The 18,914-nt window shown below is 47.3% G+C and overlaps 1 protein-coding gene and 1 long non-coding RNA gene across 3 annotated transcripts; one reads left to right on the top strand and one right to left on the bottom strand.

The window, feature by feature from the left end:
• The first annotated feature begins 10,739 nt into the window (after nucleotides 1-10,739).
• Nucleotides 10,740-14,406, top strand: LOC115249478 (protein NYNRIN-like). 2 transcript variants are annotated; one of them, XM_029834652.1, is made up of 2 exons: nucleotides 10,740-12,360; nucleotides 13,091-14,406. In XM_029834652.1, exons 1-2 carry the CDS (start codon nucleotides 11,686-11,688, stop codon nucleotides 13,097-13,099), a joined length of 684 nt encoding a protein of 227 aa, XP_029690512.1. In that variant the 5' UTR covers nucleotides 10,740-11,685; the 3' UTR covers nucleotides 13,100-14,406. The 2 variants fall into 2 exon arrangements, with proteins under 2 accessions (XP_029690512.1, XP_029690511.1); XM_029834651.1 differs by having other exon boundaries at nucleotides 10,740-13,147; nucleotides 13,268-14,406.
• A 2,525-nt stretch (nucleotides 14,407-16,931) lies between these two features.
• Nucleotides 16,932-17,907, bottom strand: LOC115249481 (uncharacterized). Its single transcript, XR_003888157.1, has 3 exons — nucleotides 17,730-17,907; nucleotides 17,458-17,649; nucleotides 16,932-17,228 (listed from the first exon to the last, which is right to left on the bottom strand). It is a non-coding gene; the product is annotated as an uncharacterized lncRNA (long non-coding RNA).
• Nucleotides 17,908-18,914: the final 1,007 nt, after the last annotated feature.

Below are 18,914 nucleotides of genomic sequence, written 5' to 3'. Positions count from 1 at the left end.
ATTGTCCATTGCAGTGGACATCAGGAGTTGCGTGAGTCTAGCCCAGGGGTGGGCAAACATTTTGATTTGTGGGCCACAATGGGTTCTAACATTTGACAAAGGGGCCGGACCAGGAGCAGATGGATGGATGGAGTGCTTTGGTAACCTCACCTCATTGGAGAAAAAATACACATCTTGGGATATGGAGAAAACATGTGCTTTAATTTCAAATGAAAATGAAGAGAAGCATTACAACAAAATATCTGACTTTGGAATGAGTCTTAAAACACTTAAAATCAAATGAATAAAATGTGCCTTTTTAAAAAAAATTAACAACCATTTCTATTTTAAAGCACTGAAAGTTCTGTTATCCTTCAGGATATCACCATCTCCTCCTGACTGTCTTTTTTCTAGTGGGAAAACACCAGAATTGCAGTGAAAATATAACATTAACAAGGTTTATTCATTTAATTTTTCAAGTTTGGCGGGCCGGATTAAAACGTTTAACAGGCCGCGTGTGGCCCCCGGGCCGTAGTTTGCCCATGCCTGGTCTAGCCAATACTCACATGTCTAGTGTCAAGAAGAAACAAAATATTTGAAATTTTATAATATATATATTGTACATAATGTTCTTGTGGAGTATAAAGTTGAAGACTTCACTGAATGTCGAATGAGTAGAGAGTATGAAAATTGACGCCTTGAATTCAGGAAATGAGGAGGATGAAATCAGGAGTGAGATAGGTAGTAAGTTTAGAAATTAAGAGTCTTTTTAATTCTTAGTATGTCTTTTTAAAATTAATTTAATGTATTATATATAAGATATGAATGGAATATATAAGAGTTCAAGAGTGAGAATACATAAAATGAGACAGACAGAGGATGGGAGGACAGAGGAGGACAGGAGGAGATGACAGTAACCAGGAAGGAAGACATCGAGTGGCATCAAGGACCATTCATTACAATCGTGGACACTTCCATTGAGAGTCCTCCAATTCGTGAGGATCATCCCATGAGACCCTAACAGACTTCAAACAGTATATATAGACCTTCAGCTTGATGGCTGACAACACAAAGGTTTATGCCATGCACACTAAGTCTCAAACCGACAAATTCAGGAGAGATCAGAACCCTAATCGGTCTCCATCTTGCTATGGGAGTGATGAAAATGCCAAGAGACTCCATGTACCGTATTTTCACAACCATAAGGCGCGCCGTATTATAGGGCGCACCTTCAATTAACAGCCTATTTTAGAAATATTTTCATACACAGGGCGCTCCGTGTTATAAGGCGCATAGCATAGAAACTGCGTAGTGCCTGTGGTTTCATGACGCGTTCACTAGATCGAGCTGCGCTAAAAGGAATGTCAATAAAACAGCCAGATAAGTCAGTCAAACTTTATTAATAGAATACAAACCGTCGTTCTCACAACTCTATTCACTCCCAAAACGAATAAACAGCTGTTTTATTTTTTTCCCCGAGTGACGTAGTGTTTTCGCGTAACACAGTTCGTTTAATAACAGCGAGTTATAACAGGCAGTGCAACATTTTTATCACAAGTGGAGTTTAATAAATCTTCGATTTAGTGCAACATTTTTATCACGTAGTACCGTTGCGGTAAATCAAACGTTAGTGCAAACACAATATACGGTAACTCGAACTCTCGAAGTAGTGCAAAGCGATAGCAATATAACAATAGCAATATAACAACGTTGTTCAAACGGTAATGTCCATATTCACAGTATGACCAGCCTTGTTAAGTTGTAAACACACAAAAGAAACACGTAAAGATCACTTTATCAGTTCATTCCTCATCCAGGAATCCCTCGAATTCTTCTTCTTCGGTGTCTGAATTGAACAGTTGTGCGAATACGGCGTCCAACACGGCCGGCTCCGTCTTGTCAAAGTCGTCATCAGGGTCGGTGTCGCTGGTGTTGTCTGGCATTTCAGTGACAATCCCTGCCTTCCCGAAAGCTCGGACCACGGTCGATGCCCAGGCATTTACGATCCACTGGCAGATAGTGACGTATGACGCTCGGCGCCGTCTCCCCGTCTTGGTGAACGTGTGTTCGCCGTTCGTCATCCACCGCTCCCACGCAGTTCGCAGTCTAGCTTCGAATGCCCCGTTGACACTAATATCTAGCGGCTGGAGTTCCTTTGTTAATCCACTTCTTGCTTTGTTTCCTCGGAAGCTCCGTTGCTTCCTCCACTTCCGCACCATTGATTCGTTCACGTTAAATCCTCTTGCTGCTGCTCTATTTCCGTGTTCAACTGCGTGACTGATAGCCTTCAGTTTGAACTCTGCGTCAAAAGCGCGTCTCTTGCAAGGAGCCATTTTGGGGTCTTTACAGACAGAAATGGTTTGGGACTGAATTTACTGCTGTTACCTCGGCCACGCCTACTGACTACGGTAGCCGCGATTAACCAATATTACCGTAATCCATACAAAAGGCGCTCCGGGTTAAAAGGCGCACCGTAGATTTTTTAGAAAATTCTAGGCTTTTAGGTGCGCCTTATAGTCGTGAAAATACGGTACTAGGAAGCTGGGATGGAAATTGGTATTTTTCAAAACACCATGCCCCGTGACAGATTCTTCCAGCTCCAGTCACATTTGCATTTGGTCAACAGTTTGGAGAAGCCAGCTGAGAACAATAATGTATTTTTCAAGGTATGTACTGTCTATGATGCCATACGCAGTAGATGCTTGGAGCTTCCACTAGAGGAGAACCTTTGCATTTAAGAACAAATGGTGCCATTTCATGCAACTCCTTATGTCAAGCAACACATCATAGGCAAACCGCACCTATATGGGGGTGAAAATATGCTTCCTATGTGGGAAGAGTGGCATGGCCTACAACTTCCTGCTGCACCAAGGCACTACAAGGGAGCTATAACAACAGCACAAGGAGCATCTAGCACAGGGGTGCTCAATACGTTGATCACAATTTACCAGTCGCCAAGGTACAATTGGTAGATCGCATGGCAATAAAAATAATAGACGTCAGCCTATCATCCATCCCCTCACTTGATTGATGGGCAGCCAGTCAGATGACAACTGAATTTTTTTGACACTTATGTCACTGTGCATGTGCAAACAATGTCTCTAAGTGCAGCAAAGTTAACAAGCTAGTCAGTTTGTTACTGCTAATTTCTTGGTTTCGTTTTTTTTTTCTTAAACTTAAGAAAGGGTATAAAAAAAAGTAGGGGAGCTGGACCAAGTAAGAAGAAAAAAACTTTCATGGGAGGAGGACTTTTTTAACAATGACATTTTTTTCACGATCACATTTTCAAAGTGCGTTTTCCTCATCTGCCAGTCTACCTTTGCAATGCCAAAGAAGGGAAATATGGAGCAGTATTTTCAGACTGTTCCTGGAAAATACGACACCGAGTTCCTGCCGAAAAGCGAGCTGAGAAAGAAAAACAAGAAGAAAATAAAGTCCCAGTTTTTGGAACAGCAGTCATTTATCACAATGGCAAATAATTTCCGTAGTTACCGTATTTTCCGGACTAAAGTCGCACTTTTTTTCATAGTTTGTCAGGGGGTGCGACTTGTACTCCGGAGTGACTTATATGTTAAATAAATACATTATTACAGAATTTTTCATTAAAATGTTCATTATTTTCACACTAACAACCACAAGAGGGCGCTCTATGCGTGTGTACCTGAGGAACGAGTTCCTTTAGCGACGCAGAAGAAGAAGCGGTGCTTCGTCTATGGAGTTAGACTTGATTGTTTGGTAAACTTGCTCAGATGTTCTTTATGCTATAGTTATCTGAATAACTGTTAATATGTTACCTTAACAAAGCAGACACGTACTCAGTTCGTTGTGGGTCATGTAGCTGAATTTGTTACGTCTGCATACCATAACCCTATTGCTAATCCATGCTAATGGATTGCTAATTGCCTTTCAAGATGAAATGTATGTTCTTGGTCTCAGATTTTAGCAAATAAATTTTCCCCCAAAATGCGATTTATAGTCATCTTCACTTCACTTCACTTCCATTCTAGAGCACTGAATTACATTAAATTCTATCAGCGACTAAATTATCGTGACCCCATCAATGCAATCCTCCATCCTAGGAGGAGGGAATTAATCAGTATTTGTTACAGAATGTAATTTTCTGTAGTCGTTTACATGGATGGACTCTTCTCACACCAAACTCACACATATAGTATGTCTGATTGGCAGTTTTATTACTATTTCTGAAGTCTTGATGATAGGCTTCCTGATCAAGTTCATAATCCTGCAATACAATTTTCTTTAATACTGTATAATTGAGACCCTGCTCAATAGAGAAACTTGAACAACGTATTTCTCTTTTGCAACAAGTTTGCTTTACAACAAGAGAGACCAGAACTCCTTGGGCCAGTTTAGCACAGCAGCTATATGCTCAAAAACGCTTTAAAGGATCCCAAAGTAAACATAGTTACATTCATTTATGTTTTTATTTTGGTATTTCTTGTAAAGATGGAACTTTGTTAAAACGAACAGTGCTCTTAGATCAATTTACTACATTAAAACGGTAAATGATTACCATTTCTTGTCCTTTTCTAGCCTCAGTTGACAGTAGAACAAGGTACGATGTACTTACAGAAAATGTTTTGCGAAGTTTGTCGTACATTATTATTTTGATTAAGTTATTATAGCCATTGGTAATGAGGTAAATTAACACATTTTGTTCTTTTGTATTTCGACATAGCTATGTTGGTACATGACCGTAAGGAAGGCATTAAAGGCTACTAAACCATCAGTTCTGGTTGACTTCTTTCAACTGGACGTGACAGTAAGAGCTTGACTGTCCACCACCATGCTGCACAACAGAGTGTAAACATTTGCTAATTCTTAGCAACAATTGCTAACAGATGGCAGACGTAGGTTAGGAATACAAAAGGAAAGTAAAGTTTACCTTAAAAATAGAAGACCCACAAGATTCATCTGTAAACATTTATGAACAAGTGACAAGGACTTCCAAAAGGAAATTGAAGAATTAAAACATTTGCTTCAATGTGAAAGTGAGAATAAAATACAAGACATAAAGGAATAAACCACCATGATGGGGAAGAACACAGTTGAAAACAGTGAAAGGGTGTGTGATCTCCTTGTAAGAGGAGTCGCCAAGGTCTCTCATACATACACAAAAGACTACATACCTGCAAACTGTGAAAACATACCAACCTGCAAAAAAGTTAAGCGTTGGAGTCACCTGTTACAAATCATAGATAAGGTCCCTTCTCTCCTCAGCTGTGAAATTGGTTGGTTACAAATGTCCCAGAGCTCTAGCACCCGGACAAACAATATTAGGCAAAGGCAATGAGCCTTATGCTGTTCAGACAGATTTAGGGCAGAGCACAGTTGTTAGTTCACAGCCTCGCCTTGAGACAGATAGGAGCAGTCTCTGTCATCGCCTTACTGTGAAGGAAATTCCCCCATGAAATTCCCCCCCATGAATGCAATACGTGCACTATGTCTGTGTAAATTCTCAGTCATCCAGGTCATTGTATCCAAGGTAGTTTTCTCTGTCAACTGGACTGGGTTTCTTCTCTTGCTTCTTCAGTTCAGTTCTGAGAACTGAAGAAGCCTTCTGGATAGAAGGCGAAACGTCTTCAAGAGAAGAAACCCAGTCCAGTTGACAGAGAAAACTACCTTGAATACGTGCACTAGAAGGTGGCTTCAGAGAAGTCAGTGAAAATGACAACACGGTATTACAAGAAGATCTCGACTTCCTTGAAAAACTTCCATAAGCAATAAAGAAAAATCAATCAATCAATCTTTATTTATATAGCGTCTGTTACAGTCAAAATTGTTTCTAGGTGCTTTATAGAATCCCAGGGCCTGATACCCAACAAGCAACAGTGGCAAGGAAAAACTCCCCTATAACAGGAAGAAACCTTGAGCTGGACCGGGCTCATGCAGGGGGACCATCCTGCTGATGGCCGGCTGGGTAGAGAGGGAGGTGAAGGGGGAGGACAGGTAGAAGAGAGAATAGGCATAGAACAAGGACATTATGAAAAGCCCCTGCCATTCAAGCAAAGGCGACAAATGCCCGATAACAGACAGCTTGCTGAGGTCTGACTCAACCAGCTCAAAAGGAAAGTATCTCAAGATAGAAATACAAATAAAACTACATTGACAACATTGAAAGAGGTGAAGCAGAGGAAGCTAAAGATGACAGACTTCCTGGTGAGACATGGTATATACAGTACCACGCCATGTTATCTATCACCCAACGAAGCCTGAAAGCCTGGTTCATGGTTCTTTTCTGGAAAAGAACCATGAACCATCACCTTATCGTGGTGGAGGAGTTTGCTTACCCTAATGAGACTGGGAGCTATGCTGTCCGGGGCAGTTTGCCCCTGGTAGGGTCTCCCAAGGCAGATTGGTCCTAGGTAAAGGGTCAGAAAGAATGGTTCATAAGACCCATCATGGAACAGCAAAGAGAGGAGCCATGTACCCGGCCCGAAGGGTTACCGGGGCCCCATCCTGGAGCCAGGCCTGGGGCTGGGGCTCGATTGCGAGCACCTGGTGCCGGTCCCAGCCCAAACCGGCCACATGGACCCACCACCCACAGGAGGAGCATGAAGGGTCCGGTGCAGTGTGGATTGGGCGGTCCGATCCTCGGTTATGGAAATTGGCTTTCAGAAAATGGAAGGTCACCTCTCTGGCGGGGAAAGAACTGGAGCTTGTGGGGTAGGTTGAGCGCTACCGACTAGATATGGTCGGCCTCACCTCCACACATAGCGTCGGCTCGGGAACCCAAGTCCTTCAGGGGGGTTGGACACTCTTCTACACTGGAGTTGCTCAGAGTGAGAGACGTAGAGATGGGGTGGGCTTTTTGCTTGCCCCTCGACTCTCTAGTTTGACGTTGGGGTTCTCGCGGTCGAGTAAAAGGGTCGCTTCCCTGCGTCTTCGGGTCGGTGAATGGGTTCTGACTGTTGTTTATGCTTATGCACTGAACAATCGTTCACAGTATCCGCCCTTTTTGGAGGACCTAGGACGGACGCTGGACAAAGTACTGACTGGGGACTCCATCGTTCTGCTGGGAGACTTCAATGTTCACGTGTGTAACGACAGCGTGACCTGGAAAGGCGTGATTGGGAGGAACGGTCTGCCCAATCAGAACCAGCGTGGTGTTCAGTTGTTGGACTTCTGTGCTAGTCGCAGTTTGGCCATAACTAACACCATGTTTGAGCATAAGATTGTTCATCGGTGCTCTTGGCACCATGACGGCCTGGGCCGTAGGTCAATGATTGACTTCATAGTCGTGTCAGCTGATCTGCGGCCATATGTTTTGGACATTCGGGTGAAGATAGGAGCAGAGCTGTCAACTGATCACTACCTGGTGCCGAGTTGGATCAGGTAGGGACATGTCAGGCTGGTCTTCAACTCCCACCTGCGACAGAGCTTTGATCACATTCCGGTGGCGGTAGGGGACATTGAGTCTGAATGGGCCATGTTCCGCTTCGCCATTGTTCAGGTGGCTGTCACGAGTTGCGGCTGCAAGGCTGCTGGTGCTGATTGTGGCGGTAATCCCCGTACCCGATGGTGGACACCAGAGGTGAGGGGAGCCGTCAGGCTGAAGAAAGAGGCCTACAGGTCATGGCTGGTCTGTGGGTCTGCGGAAGCAGCTGACTGGTACAGGTCGGCTAAGTGGGCTGCGGCCGAGACAGTCACGGAGGCAAAAACTCGGGCGTGGGAGGAGTTCGGTGAGGCTATGAAGGAAGACTTTAGGTTGGCACCGAGAAGATTCTGGCAAACTGTCCGGCACCTTCGAGGAGGCAAATTGCTCACACCGTGCTAGGTGTGCGTGGGGAGCTGCTGAGGTCTTCTGGTTCAGGTTCAGGTCCTTTATTTGTCCCACACGGAGAAATTTACAGCTCAACAACAGCAAGACAATTATCCGGCGGTGGAAGGAATACTTCCGGGAGCTCCTCAATACTACCAACACATGTCCACAAGGAGGAACAGAGTCGGGAGACCAGGAGGTGGACCATCCAATTTCTGGAGCGGAAGTTGCAGAGGTAGTGAAACAGCTGCCTGGCGGCGGAGCTCTGGGAGCAGATGAGATCCGCTCAGGGTATCTTAAGGCTCTGGATGTTGTAGGGCTGTCCTGGTTGACACGCCTCTGCAACATTGCGTGGACATCGGGGGCAGTGCCCCTAGATTGGCAGACCGGGGTGGTGGTCCCTATTTTTAAGAGTGGAGACCAGAGGGTGTGTTCCAACTATTGGGGGATCACACTCCTCAGTCTGTGCCAGGGTGCTGGAAAAGAGGATTAGATCAATAGTTGAACCTCTGATCGAGGAGGAACAATGCGGGTTTCACCCCGGTCGTGGAACCACGGATCAGCTCTTTACCCTTGCTGGGGTGCTTGAGGGGAGTTGGGAGTGTGCCCAACCAGTCCACATGTGCTTTGTGGACTTGGAAAAGGCCTATGACCGGGTCAACAGGAGCATCCTGTGGGGGGGGGGGGTGCTCTGAGAGAATGGGGTGGATGGTCCCCTGATAAGGGCTGTCCAGTCTCTGTATCAAAGGAGTAGGAGCTTGGTCTGGATAGCCGGTTGTAAGTCGGACTCGTTCCAAGTGAGGGTTGGACTCCACCAGGGCTGCCCTTTGTCACCGGTTCTGTTAATAACTTTTATGGACAGAATTTCTATTGGAAGGTGTTGAGTTCGTTGGACGGAAGATTTCGTCGCTGCTTTTTGCGAATGACGTGGTTCTTCTGGCACCATCAAGCAAGGACCTCCAACACATGTTGGGGCAGTTTGCGACTGAGTGTGAAGCAGTAGGGATGCGGATCAGCACCTCCAGGTCAGAGGCCATGGTCCTTGCTCGGAAAAAGGTAGAGTGCCTTCTCTGGGTCGGGGAGGAGGTCCTGCCTCAGGTGGAGGAGTTCAAGTATCTCGGGATCTTGTTCACGAGTGAGGGTAGGATGGAACGGGAGATTGAGCGTTACCTGCGGATCGGCGTGGGATCAGCAGTGATGCGAGTGCTTAACCGATCTGTCATGGTGAAGAAGGGTTAGTTACCGGTCGATCTACGTTCCAATCCTCACCAATGGCCATCGATGTTGGGTGATGACCGAAAGAACGAGATCACGGATACAAGTGGCCGAAATTAGTTTCCTCTGCAGGGTGGCGGGCTCAGCCTTAGAGATAGGATGAGAAGCTCAGACATCCAGGAGGAGCTCGGAGTAGAACTGCTGCTTCTCCACATCGAGAGGAGTCAGCTGGGGTGGCTAGGGGATCTAGCCAGGATGCCTTCCGGTCGCCTCCCTTTAGAGGTGCTCTGGACATGTGCGACGGGGAGGAGGCCTCATGGCCAGCCCAGGACTAGGTGGAGTGATTACATCTCTTGCCTGGTTTGGGAGTGGCTGGAGGTGAAATGGAATTTGAGTGTGAAATGTAAATTGAGTGCAAAAGGAAGGGTTTAAATGGAAATTTAGGAAGGGCGTGGTGGAGACTGGGAGAGCACATGAGCCCGTTTGGCACCCCATGCATTTACAGGAAACAAAGGCATCCTGAGGTTCAAAGGAGACCTGCGTCAAACGACTGAAGGGGGGGACATTCTCACTCATTCAACTTCTTGCGCCAGCCAGAACACATGCTGTGAAGGCACCGAACACATGCGGTGCATGCAGCGCGCACACGCTGTGTTGATGTCCTGTGTCCTGTCTATGCAGCGCACACATGCTGTGAAGACATCCTGTGTCCGTGCCTCGGAGGCGGGCCTACGGCTATATAAGATCAGAACTGTGTACGCTTAGTTGAGAGCTCTCTGCATGCTTCCGTGTATGTATCCTGACCGACTGACTGAATAAACTATCTCCTACGCAGTAACTTAGATTCATCGTTTACTTCTACAAACGGCTAAAATTCCGCGACAAACTTGGTGTCAGAAGTGGGATCTTGGGTACATCCGTCGGGACCCGACCGAGGGGCTGGCCACCTGAATCCACCAAAGGCATTCATCCTCAAACCCCGCAATCTTAAGGAGGAGGAGAACCGGGGCAGTTCCTGATCGTCACAGGATTCCTCCAATTCCACGGCTGAATTAAATTGGTAAGACGTATTTATCCTAATATTTGGAACGAATTACTGCGTAGGATGGACGCTAACCGTACTCTGCTAACCATGGGAACCTTGCAGAGTAAAGTAAGAGTCGAATGTGGTGCTGGGGACCGACTGTCTCCAGTCATGGACATATGGACTAAAAAGTACGGGCCGGAAAGTTGTGCGTATGTAAGGCTGTGGTGTGAACAGTATGAGTTTTCGGAGGGAGGATCGTTAAGTGCACGACAATTGTCCGCCCTGAAGGACAATTAAAATAAGAAAAAGAATGAGATGATGAGCAGGAAGAAACTATCAGTAAAAGAAATAGACTCGATGATAGATATGGAAGAAAAGTTTAAATGTTGGGAAACAGAATGTGGTAAACGCGAGAGAAAGCAGTGTCAGAAGGCAATGATGCAATGAATTGAAAGTAGGGACAGTTAAGATAGCAAAGCCCGAACAGAAACCTCCCCCTTCCCCTTCTTCTCCCCCTTCTCCGTCTCTACAGGACATCTGGAAATCCGATGCCGGACTATCCACCACTCTCGAAACTTACCCGCCGCCTTATCAACCACCACCACCCAGCCTGACTGCCCCCTCGCGGCCTCCTACACCCCAACGGGCCCCGAGCTCACCCCTTCTGCCTCTACCCACCCCAAAAGACCTCCACCCGCCAGAAGGACTCCACCCAACAACCTCAGGGACGGCCTGTGAGGTGAGCCCAAGAACATCATTCTCCCCTATGGCCACCAGGGGGATGAGAGAACGGGACAACAGGCCCTGGACAGAAGCGGACATTGTGGAAGCTGTGAAACACCTCCCTCGTCCGGAGAAAAAAGGAGCTACAATGGCAAAAGTTCTGACTAACTTTTTTCGAGACTATGTCTCGCCATCCTCTGAAATGGCCAGAATAATGACTCTCCATGGGGGTAAAGCACGTTGATCACCAACACAAACGACAGCAGGAAAGAAAGACCGCTACAGAGGAAGACGACAAGCATACAAAGAGAGCCCTGCAGCAGAAACAACTGGCTCTCCTCAAGTATCCTCCACCAGATGCCGCCAGACGACATGACGGAGGAGGCCCTCCACGTGCCCCATCTCGAGGCCCACCACAGACGCGACAGCAACCACCGAACCAGGGGCAGGAATGGACAATGGTCGCGAGACTGCCCCCGGAGGAGAGAAAGAAGGCATGGCAGAGGGTACCCGCAGGGCAGAGGATCGGGACACTCAGAGCACCAATTCCATTCGGAACCACAGCAACAATTGGACTGACTAGAAAGAGAGGTGGAGCTGGCTGAGGAGCATCCAACCACGATTCAGGCACAGTATCACACCACAACACCACGGGAACATCCGCACGCGAACGTGCTTAACCTATTCGTGTATTCATCCCTGGAATTTAAATGGATTTCCATTTGGGGGCTGCACCATTCAAAGTCATGCATGCTATTTCAATGGGCAAAATTCAGAGTGGGCCCTGCTGCACATCTGCAAACAGATGATGCAGTGCCCATGTGGCACCAAGCCAGGACACAAATTATGAGGAGCGTTTCTACGCACAAGCCTAACCTAACCACTGATACTATGTATTGGGATCCCATGCGCTGCGCTGTGTCTGTCAACTTGTCTGTGTGTGTCTGTCAATTGTTTGATGTTAAAACGCTGCAGTGTCTTGAATCCAGCCACCCTCCTCCCCATACCAGAGGAGGGCGACCCTCATGATTGCGTGGCGGAACTCTTGGTGTCTTGTTCCCCAAGTCCTGACCTCATGGATCAACCTCTTATCAATCCTGATCTTGTTCTCTTTGTCGATGGGTCAGCATCCCGGGATCCGGACATGGGCCGGTGCAAAGCCGGTTACGCAGTCTGTGACTCCCGCGGCACTGTTAAATCTGCATCATTACCATCCAACTACTCAGCCCAAGCCACTGAATTGGTTGCCCTTACCAGACCTTGCCACCTCGCAGCCAACCAGTCAGTTACCATCTACACCGATTCTAGGTACGCCTTTGGCGTAGTTCATGACTTTGGAGCATTGTGGAAGCACAGGGGTTTCCTCAAGTCTGACGGTGCTCCTATCTTGAATCATCGGCTGGTGGCGGCTCTTTTGGACACTGTCCTTCTACCCTCACAGGTCACAATCTGTAAATGCACCGCTCACACTAATCTCTCTGACCCTATATCTGCAGGTAACACAGATGAAGCAGCAAAAACAGCTGCTGCCCTGCCAGGCCCACCGTCCACTCTCTGTGCAGTAATGGTTCCTTCCTCTCTGTCTGCCATCCAGTCACTCACCACACAGAAGGATAAGCAGCTCTGGCGCCAGGTGGGGGCAGTCCATACTCAACACGGCTGGATGGGCCCTAATGGCAATCCATGCTTGACCTCGGCTCTTTTCCATCACTACGCCAAGTTGACTCAGGGTCTTGACCATGCGTCAAAAGGGGGGATGCTAGCAATTATGTCAGAGCATTGGTTCACAAAAGGGTTCACCCCAGTGGCCGAAAAATTTTGTAAAGCCTGCGTGGTATGTGCTACACACAACCCCGGAAGACCAGCATCAAATTCAGCACAAGCAGCTCATCCTACACCAAACCGACCGTTTGAGTGTGTGATGATGGACTTCATAGAGTTGCACCCAGCAGAGGGTAAAAAATTCTGTCTGGATTTTGTAGATATGTGGTCCAAATGGGTAGAAGCAATCCCAACATCCAGAGCAGATGCGAACTCAGTAACAAGAGCACTGCTGGCAGAAATAATTCCTAGATGGGGAATCCCTGCAAAACTCTCGAGCGACAACGGGGCACACTTCGTAAATGAAGCCCTAACACAAATCTCAATCTATCTTGGAATAAATATCAAAAGACACTGTGCCTATCATCCTCAAAGTGGTGGAGCTGTGGAAAGAGAAAACGGATCCCTGAAGGCAAAAATGGCAAAGTGCTGTGAGGAGACGGGCCTCCCATGGCCTAAGGTTTTGCCCCTGGCATTAATGTATATGAGAATCTGCAAAAGAGGAAGAGCTAACCTGAGTCACTTTGAAATTCTCTTTGCAGGAATCCTGAACGTAGGCATCACCCCTCCGCAAGCGACCCTCCTGGACACAACACTATGTGAGAGCTCTGTACTAACCTATTGTAGAAATCTCACTAAATCTCTTACAGAAATCCGGGCACGAGTGAAAGCAGCACTGCCGTCTTCTTCGGACCAACAGCTCCATCCGTTACATCTAGGGCACTACATGGTGATCAAGGACTTCCGGAGGACCAGGTGGAACCAGAAAAGGTGGCAAGGCCCACTCCAAGTCCTGCTGGTGACTCAGACCACGGTGAAAGTGGCCGAGGAAGCAACGTGGATCCACGCGTCCCACTGCAAGAAGGTGCCAGAACCGAAGGAGCCGGTCAGTAGGGAGTGAAACTAGCGTCCCTGCTGCTCCAAGTGGCGTGCCAAGCCACCAACGAAAGAACAAGATGAGCCTCCAAGGAAAGCCTTTGCATCCCAGGCGATGGACCGACCTGATCCTGAGGAAATTCCTGTGTGTCCTGGGTGTGATATCAATCGCAGCAGTACTACCCATCTTCTCCCTAGTACCACACGAGAAACTGGACTTTACAATTAATCCGAATGTGAACTGGAAGAGGGTTATAAAGATGGACTAAGTTGCTGATGTATATCAAGTATACTGTAAAAATCAGGTTGATCCAAGTAGGATCAAAAGGGGGGAATTGAAATGTAAATTGAGTGCAAAAGGAAGGGTTGAAATGGAAATTTAGGAAGGGGGTGGTGAAGACTGGGAGAGCAGATAAGTCCGTTTGCCACCTCATGAATTTACAAGAAATAAAGGCGCCCTGAGGTTCAAAGGAGACCTACGTCAAACGACTGAGGGGGGGACATTCTCAGTCATTCAACTTCTTGTGCCAGCCGGAACACATGCTGTGAAGGCACCGAACACATGCGGTGCATGCAGCGTGCACACGCTGTGAAGACATCCTGTGTCCGCGCCTTGGAGGTGGGCCTTCGGTTATATGAAATCAGAACTGTGTACGCTTAATAGAGATCTCTCTGCATGCATCCGTGTATGTATCCTGACCGACTGACTGGAATAAACCATGTCCTACCCAGTAACTTAGATTCATCGTTTACTTCTCCAAACGGCTAAAATTCCGCGACACCCATCTTCTCCCTAGTACCACACGAGAAACCAGACCTAACAACACATCCCACAGCAGAATGGCCTCTCAGGGAAAGATGCCCACAATCTCTCCCTCGTCTAGGTGTGCCTGCGGTACCGCCCATTTATTCATCCCTCAGGTGTGCCTCCTGCCTAATACCTGGGCCACAGTCATCGTCCCACTGTCCAGCATCTCCAACCTTAAGAACACAGCTGCAAGGTATGCCGGGAGTCAATGGTACATGACCAATGATCAGCTAGATACTGGGTGGCACACCCAAGTGGCAGACCCACCGTGCCAGGACTGGTCATCATATACGACGAGAAACTCCGCCCGTCGACAGCGCCCTCTACTAACACTCACCTCGACAAGTAACAAGCTTACATTGACAGTAAATCTCACAAAAGGGAGCCTCCTTGATGATCCTAATGGAAGCGGGGTTGTTTCTGATGTGGGCCTGGAAGGATGGAACTAACTTTAGTTTCCTGCTGCAGCTCTGTGTGGATCGTCCCAATAGCACCCCGATAGATCCCATGCCTGCTGTCCTCTCACCTAAAGCCACTTCCTCGGGAATCAAACTAGTCCTAGAACCCACGGTGGATCATTATTTTGAAATCATGACTGGTATTTCGGGATCCACAAATAACTGGTTGCTGTTAGCAGAACAAGCAGGGACGGCTGCAAGATCCAACTGTACTGTATGCTTGGGACCCCGTCCAGTGTTAAGAATAGTCCCTCCCCCTTCCAGTCTGAACGCAACATGTCTGACAGAACTCCTATCAAATCGATTATGACTTCCTGCTCAGGCTGGGAAGAGCCCTTCCCGGTTGTAGAAAAGACGAGATCACCACCTATATTTAATGCTGACGTGGCACAAGGGAACTTTACATGTTTCACGAATAATGCTCCAGGAACCACCTGTTATGATCAGCTCGTGAGGATCACAACAAGAACATAGGAAAAGGGGAAATCCAAGCAGCACCTTGCATTTTCAGAGAGGTTTTATTCTAGTTAACAAACAAAAAAAGAGAAGGCCATGTGGCAGGTCACGGCTGCAACCCGGGGAGAGAGCGAGCAGGAAGTTCGGAGCTTCTTTTAGGCCAATCAGGGAGCCACACCATCTCCAGGCCCAGCACCTTCAGCAGAGGGAGCCAAACCTGCTGAAACACAACCAGAACACCCAACCACACACAAGGAGAAACCACTGTGCCCTAATGTTGGCCAGGGCCATCACACACCCCACTAGGAAATGTAAACATCACATGGTGCCAGACAACCGTCAACTTGCTGTGCGGACAGTACAAGGTGGCCAGAGCTGACCTATGGTGGTGGTGTGGAGGGAATGTCCTGCAAAGCATCCTGCCATCCAAATGGACAGGAATTTGTGCTCCTGTAAATCCTTTTCTGCCTGCCATAATTGTTCCAGGATCAGTAGCTCATACATTCTTCCCACATTCATCATTCATACATTCATCGTTTACTTCTCCAAACGGCTGAAATTCCGCGACAGGGGGTCCCCCCGGAGGAGCTGATGGAAGTGGCTGGGGAAAGGGCTGTCTGGGCATCCCTCCTGAAGCTGCTGCCCCCGCGACCCGGATCCGGATAAGCAGGAGAAAACGAGAACGATCGAGAACGGACTGCATTTAAAATCTCTCCTTTTTCAGAAACATCCAAATGAACAGGCCTTTTGAATTGCTTGTCTGCCTGTTGTGTCCATTGCAAGAATGCAGTGACATTGGGGTGACCTTGTTCAGTTACTAGCTGTTTCAGGAGAGCAGTTACACCCACATAGGAATGAATGTACTGTTGGATGTAGTTTGCAAGGCCAAGAAAAAGAGGAAGCTGTGGAGACACTGCAGCAATTGCAACTCTTCTGCTCTCGTGTTGAGGTGGAAAATTCCACTCACTCTGCCACACCCCTCCTCCACACCCATCTGATCAGCTACATCATTTTCACCTGTTGTCCCTCCCTTAATGCTTTGCCAGATTGTTATTGCTCTATGCCTGACTTTCTACTTTATTGGTTTCGACCCTGCCTACTTAGACCCTTTTTCTCTGTCTCTGCCCTGGTAAATCTGATAACCTTCTGTTTCGACTAAGAGTTTTCTCTGTGTTTATTCGGACTGTTGCCCGCCTGGAACCATATAATTTTTTGTCCATTCCGCAGAGACCTATGCTTACTTGTGTGCTGACTGCATTCGTGTCACAATTGGAGGGGCAGCTACTGTTTTGGTTCATCTTCAGAGTTACATAACCTCTTTCTTTAGATTTTTCTTCTTGTTTCATTTGATTATCCATTTATCTTGGATCATTTTTATAAATATATATATATATATCCTTTTAAAAAAAATATATTTTCTATTATTTCATTTTTTTCCCTGCATGCTTTTGTTGCTGTTGCACTTTAAATTTCTCTATGTGGGACAAATAAAGGAATTTGAATCTGAATTGTCCAGCCTGCACATCTTTCATTTTCAGCATCAGCAAATGTAATTTCAGGTCTGTTTTCTCTTTACCGTCTTTTACTGTTTTAGCCACATGTTCTCTGTGACAATGAGTCACATGTGTTTCCCAATCAGTATATGACATATTCATTAGGCTTCGAATCCCATCTGCTTTAGCTTTGACATCTGAAGGAGCCCCACCCATGGATACCTGCTGGAAAACCACCAACATCACTCCTCACCGATGTTCCCTCTAATTTTTCATGTGTCTGGGCATACAGACAACCTCCCTGAGCACACTGAGGACCACTGTGAGCAACATCAGAAGTGCTCGCTGTGGCCACACACCAGTATCACACCTGGGATCATAGAAAGTTTCATGGCTCATTAAAAGAATCAAATTACAACTGCAATTTCCATTAGTTTACTTTTAATATAACTCATTTGGCCCACTTAAAATGAAAAAGACAAAACTCAGTGATTTAAGATTGTTCGTGAGATTTGTAGTATGTTATGTGAGAGTCCTGCTTTGGCTTAGGTCGGTGAGGTCCAGTTTTGGCCTGGGTGAGGGTCTTGATCTGGAAGACATGAGACATACACACCTTTTAGATAGAACATTTTGTTCACATTAAAACATTCACATTTTCCACAATGATGTGTGCTGTAGCTTATGATACAGTGTCTTTTATTAGCATTTCTACTACCCATAAATGATCTAGTCATAATAGAATTTAATGATTAATATGCATAAATAAAACATCTTAATAAATGTCACTAGAATATGCACAAATCTGACTTAAATTTTACCTTATTTTTCACGTCTGTCCTTCTCACTTCTCCAATGGTTGTACACTTTGTCCAGGTTGATGACTCCGTCTGCTTCTTGCTTTGACTTTATGCGCATCAGCTGGTCCAAATGTGTCACTTCAAGACGATTTCTGGATGCTGTTTTGATATGATTTATCAACTAAATCCTCTTTCACAATCTGCACTGGAAACCTGAAATGTAGCACAAATATCCACAAGCTGTGAGATCTCCTTTAGCTCCTCACATTTAAGTACTGAGAATGGAATGTCACCTCTCTGGTGGGAAAGGAGCATGAGTTGGTGCGCGATATAGTTGGCGTCACCTCGACGCATGGCAAGGGCTCTGGAACCAGTCTTCTCGAGAGGGGTTGGACCACTCTGGAGTTGCCGATGGTGAGAGGCGATGGGCAGGGGTGGCAATTCTCATTGCTCCCCAGCTCAGTGCCTGTATATTGGAGTTTACCCCGGTGGATGAGAGGGTAGCCTCCCTTCGCCTTCGGGTGGGGGGACAGATCCTGACTGTTGTTTGTGCCTATGGCCCAAACAGCAGTTCAGCATATCCACCCTTTTTGGATTCCATAGAGGGAGTGCTGGAGAGTACTCCTTCTGGGGGCTCCCTCGTCCTCCTGGGTGACTTCAATGCTCATGTTGGCAATGACAGTGTGACCTGGAGAGGTGTGATTGGGAAGAACGCCCCCCTGATCTGAACCCCAGTGGTGTTTTGTTATTGGACTTCTGTGCTCATCTCAGATTGTCCATAACAAACACCTTGTTCAGGCATAAAGGTGTCCACGTGTGCACTTGGCACCAGGGCACCTTAGGCCGCAGATCGATGATCGACTTTGTGGTTGTGTCATCAGATTTGCGGCCGCATGTTCTGGACACTCGGGTGAAGAGAGGGGCGGAGCTCCAATGGTGGGGAAGGATGCCGGACAGGCCCAAACGTGTTGTGAGGGTCTGCTGGGAATGCCTGGCAGAGTCTCCTGTCAGAAGGAGCTTCAACTCACACCTCCGGGAGAGCTTTGACCGTGTCCCTGGGGAGGCGGGGGACATTGAGTCTGAATGGACCATGTTCCGTGCCTCCATTGTTGAGGCGGCTGGCCGGTGCTGTGGCCGCAAGGTGGTTGGTGCCTGTCGTGGCGGCAATGCCCGAACCCGCTGGTGGACACCAGCGGTGAGGGATGCCGTCAAGCTGAAGAAGGAGTCGTATCGGGCCTTACTGGCCTGTGGGACTCCTGAGGCAGCAGATAGGTACCGGCAGGCGTAGCGGAGTGTAACTACGTCTGTTGCCGAGGCAAAGACCCGGGCATGGGAAGAGTTCGGTGAGGCCATGGAGAACGACTTTCGGACGGCCTCGAAAAGGTTCTGGACCACCATCAGGCGTCTGAGGAAGGGGAAGCAGTGCACTGTCAACACTGTGTATAGTGGTGATGGTGTGCTGCTGACCTCAACTCGGG

This window comes from Takifugu rubripes, chromosome 4 (assembly GCF_901000725.2).
Source record: "Takifugu rubripes chromosome 4, fTakRub1.2, whole genome shotgun sequence".
NCBI classification, from domain to species: domain Eukaryota; kingdom Metazoa; phylum Chordata; class Actinopteri; order Tetraodontiformes; family Tetraodontidae; genus Takifugu; species Takifugu rubripes.
The sequence above is the reverse complement of the archived record's forward strand: the minus strand, read 5'-3'. Positions and strand labels throughout refer to the sequence as shown.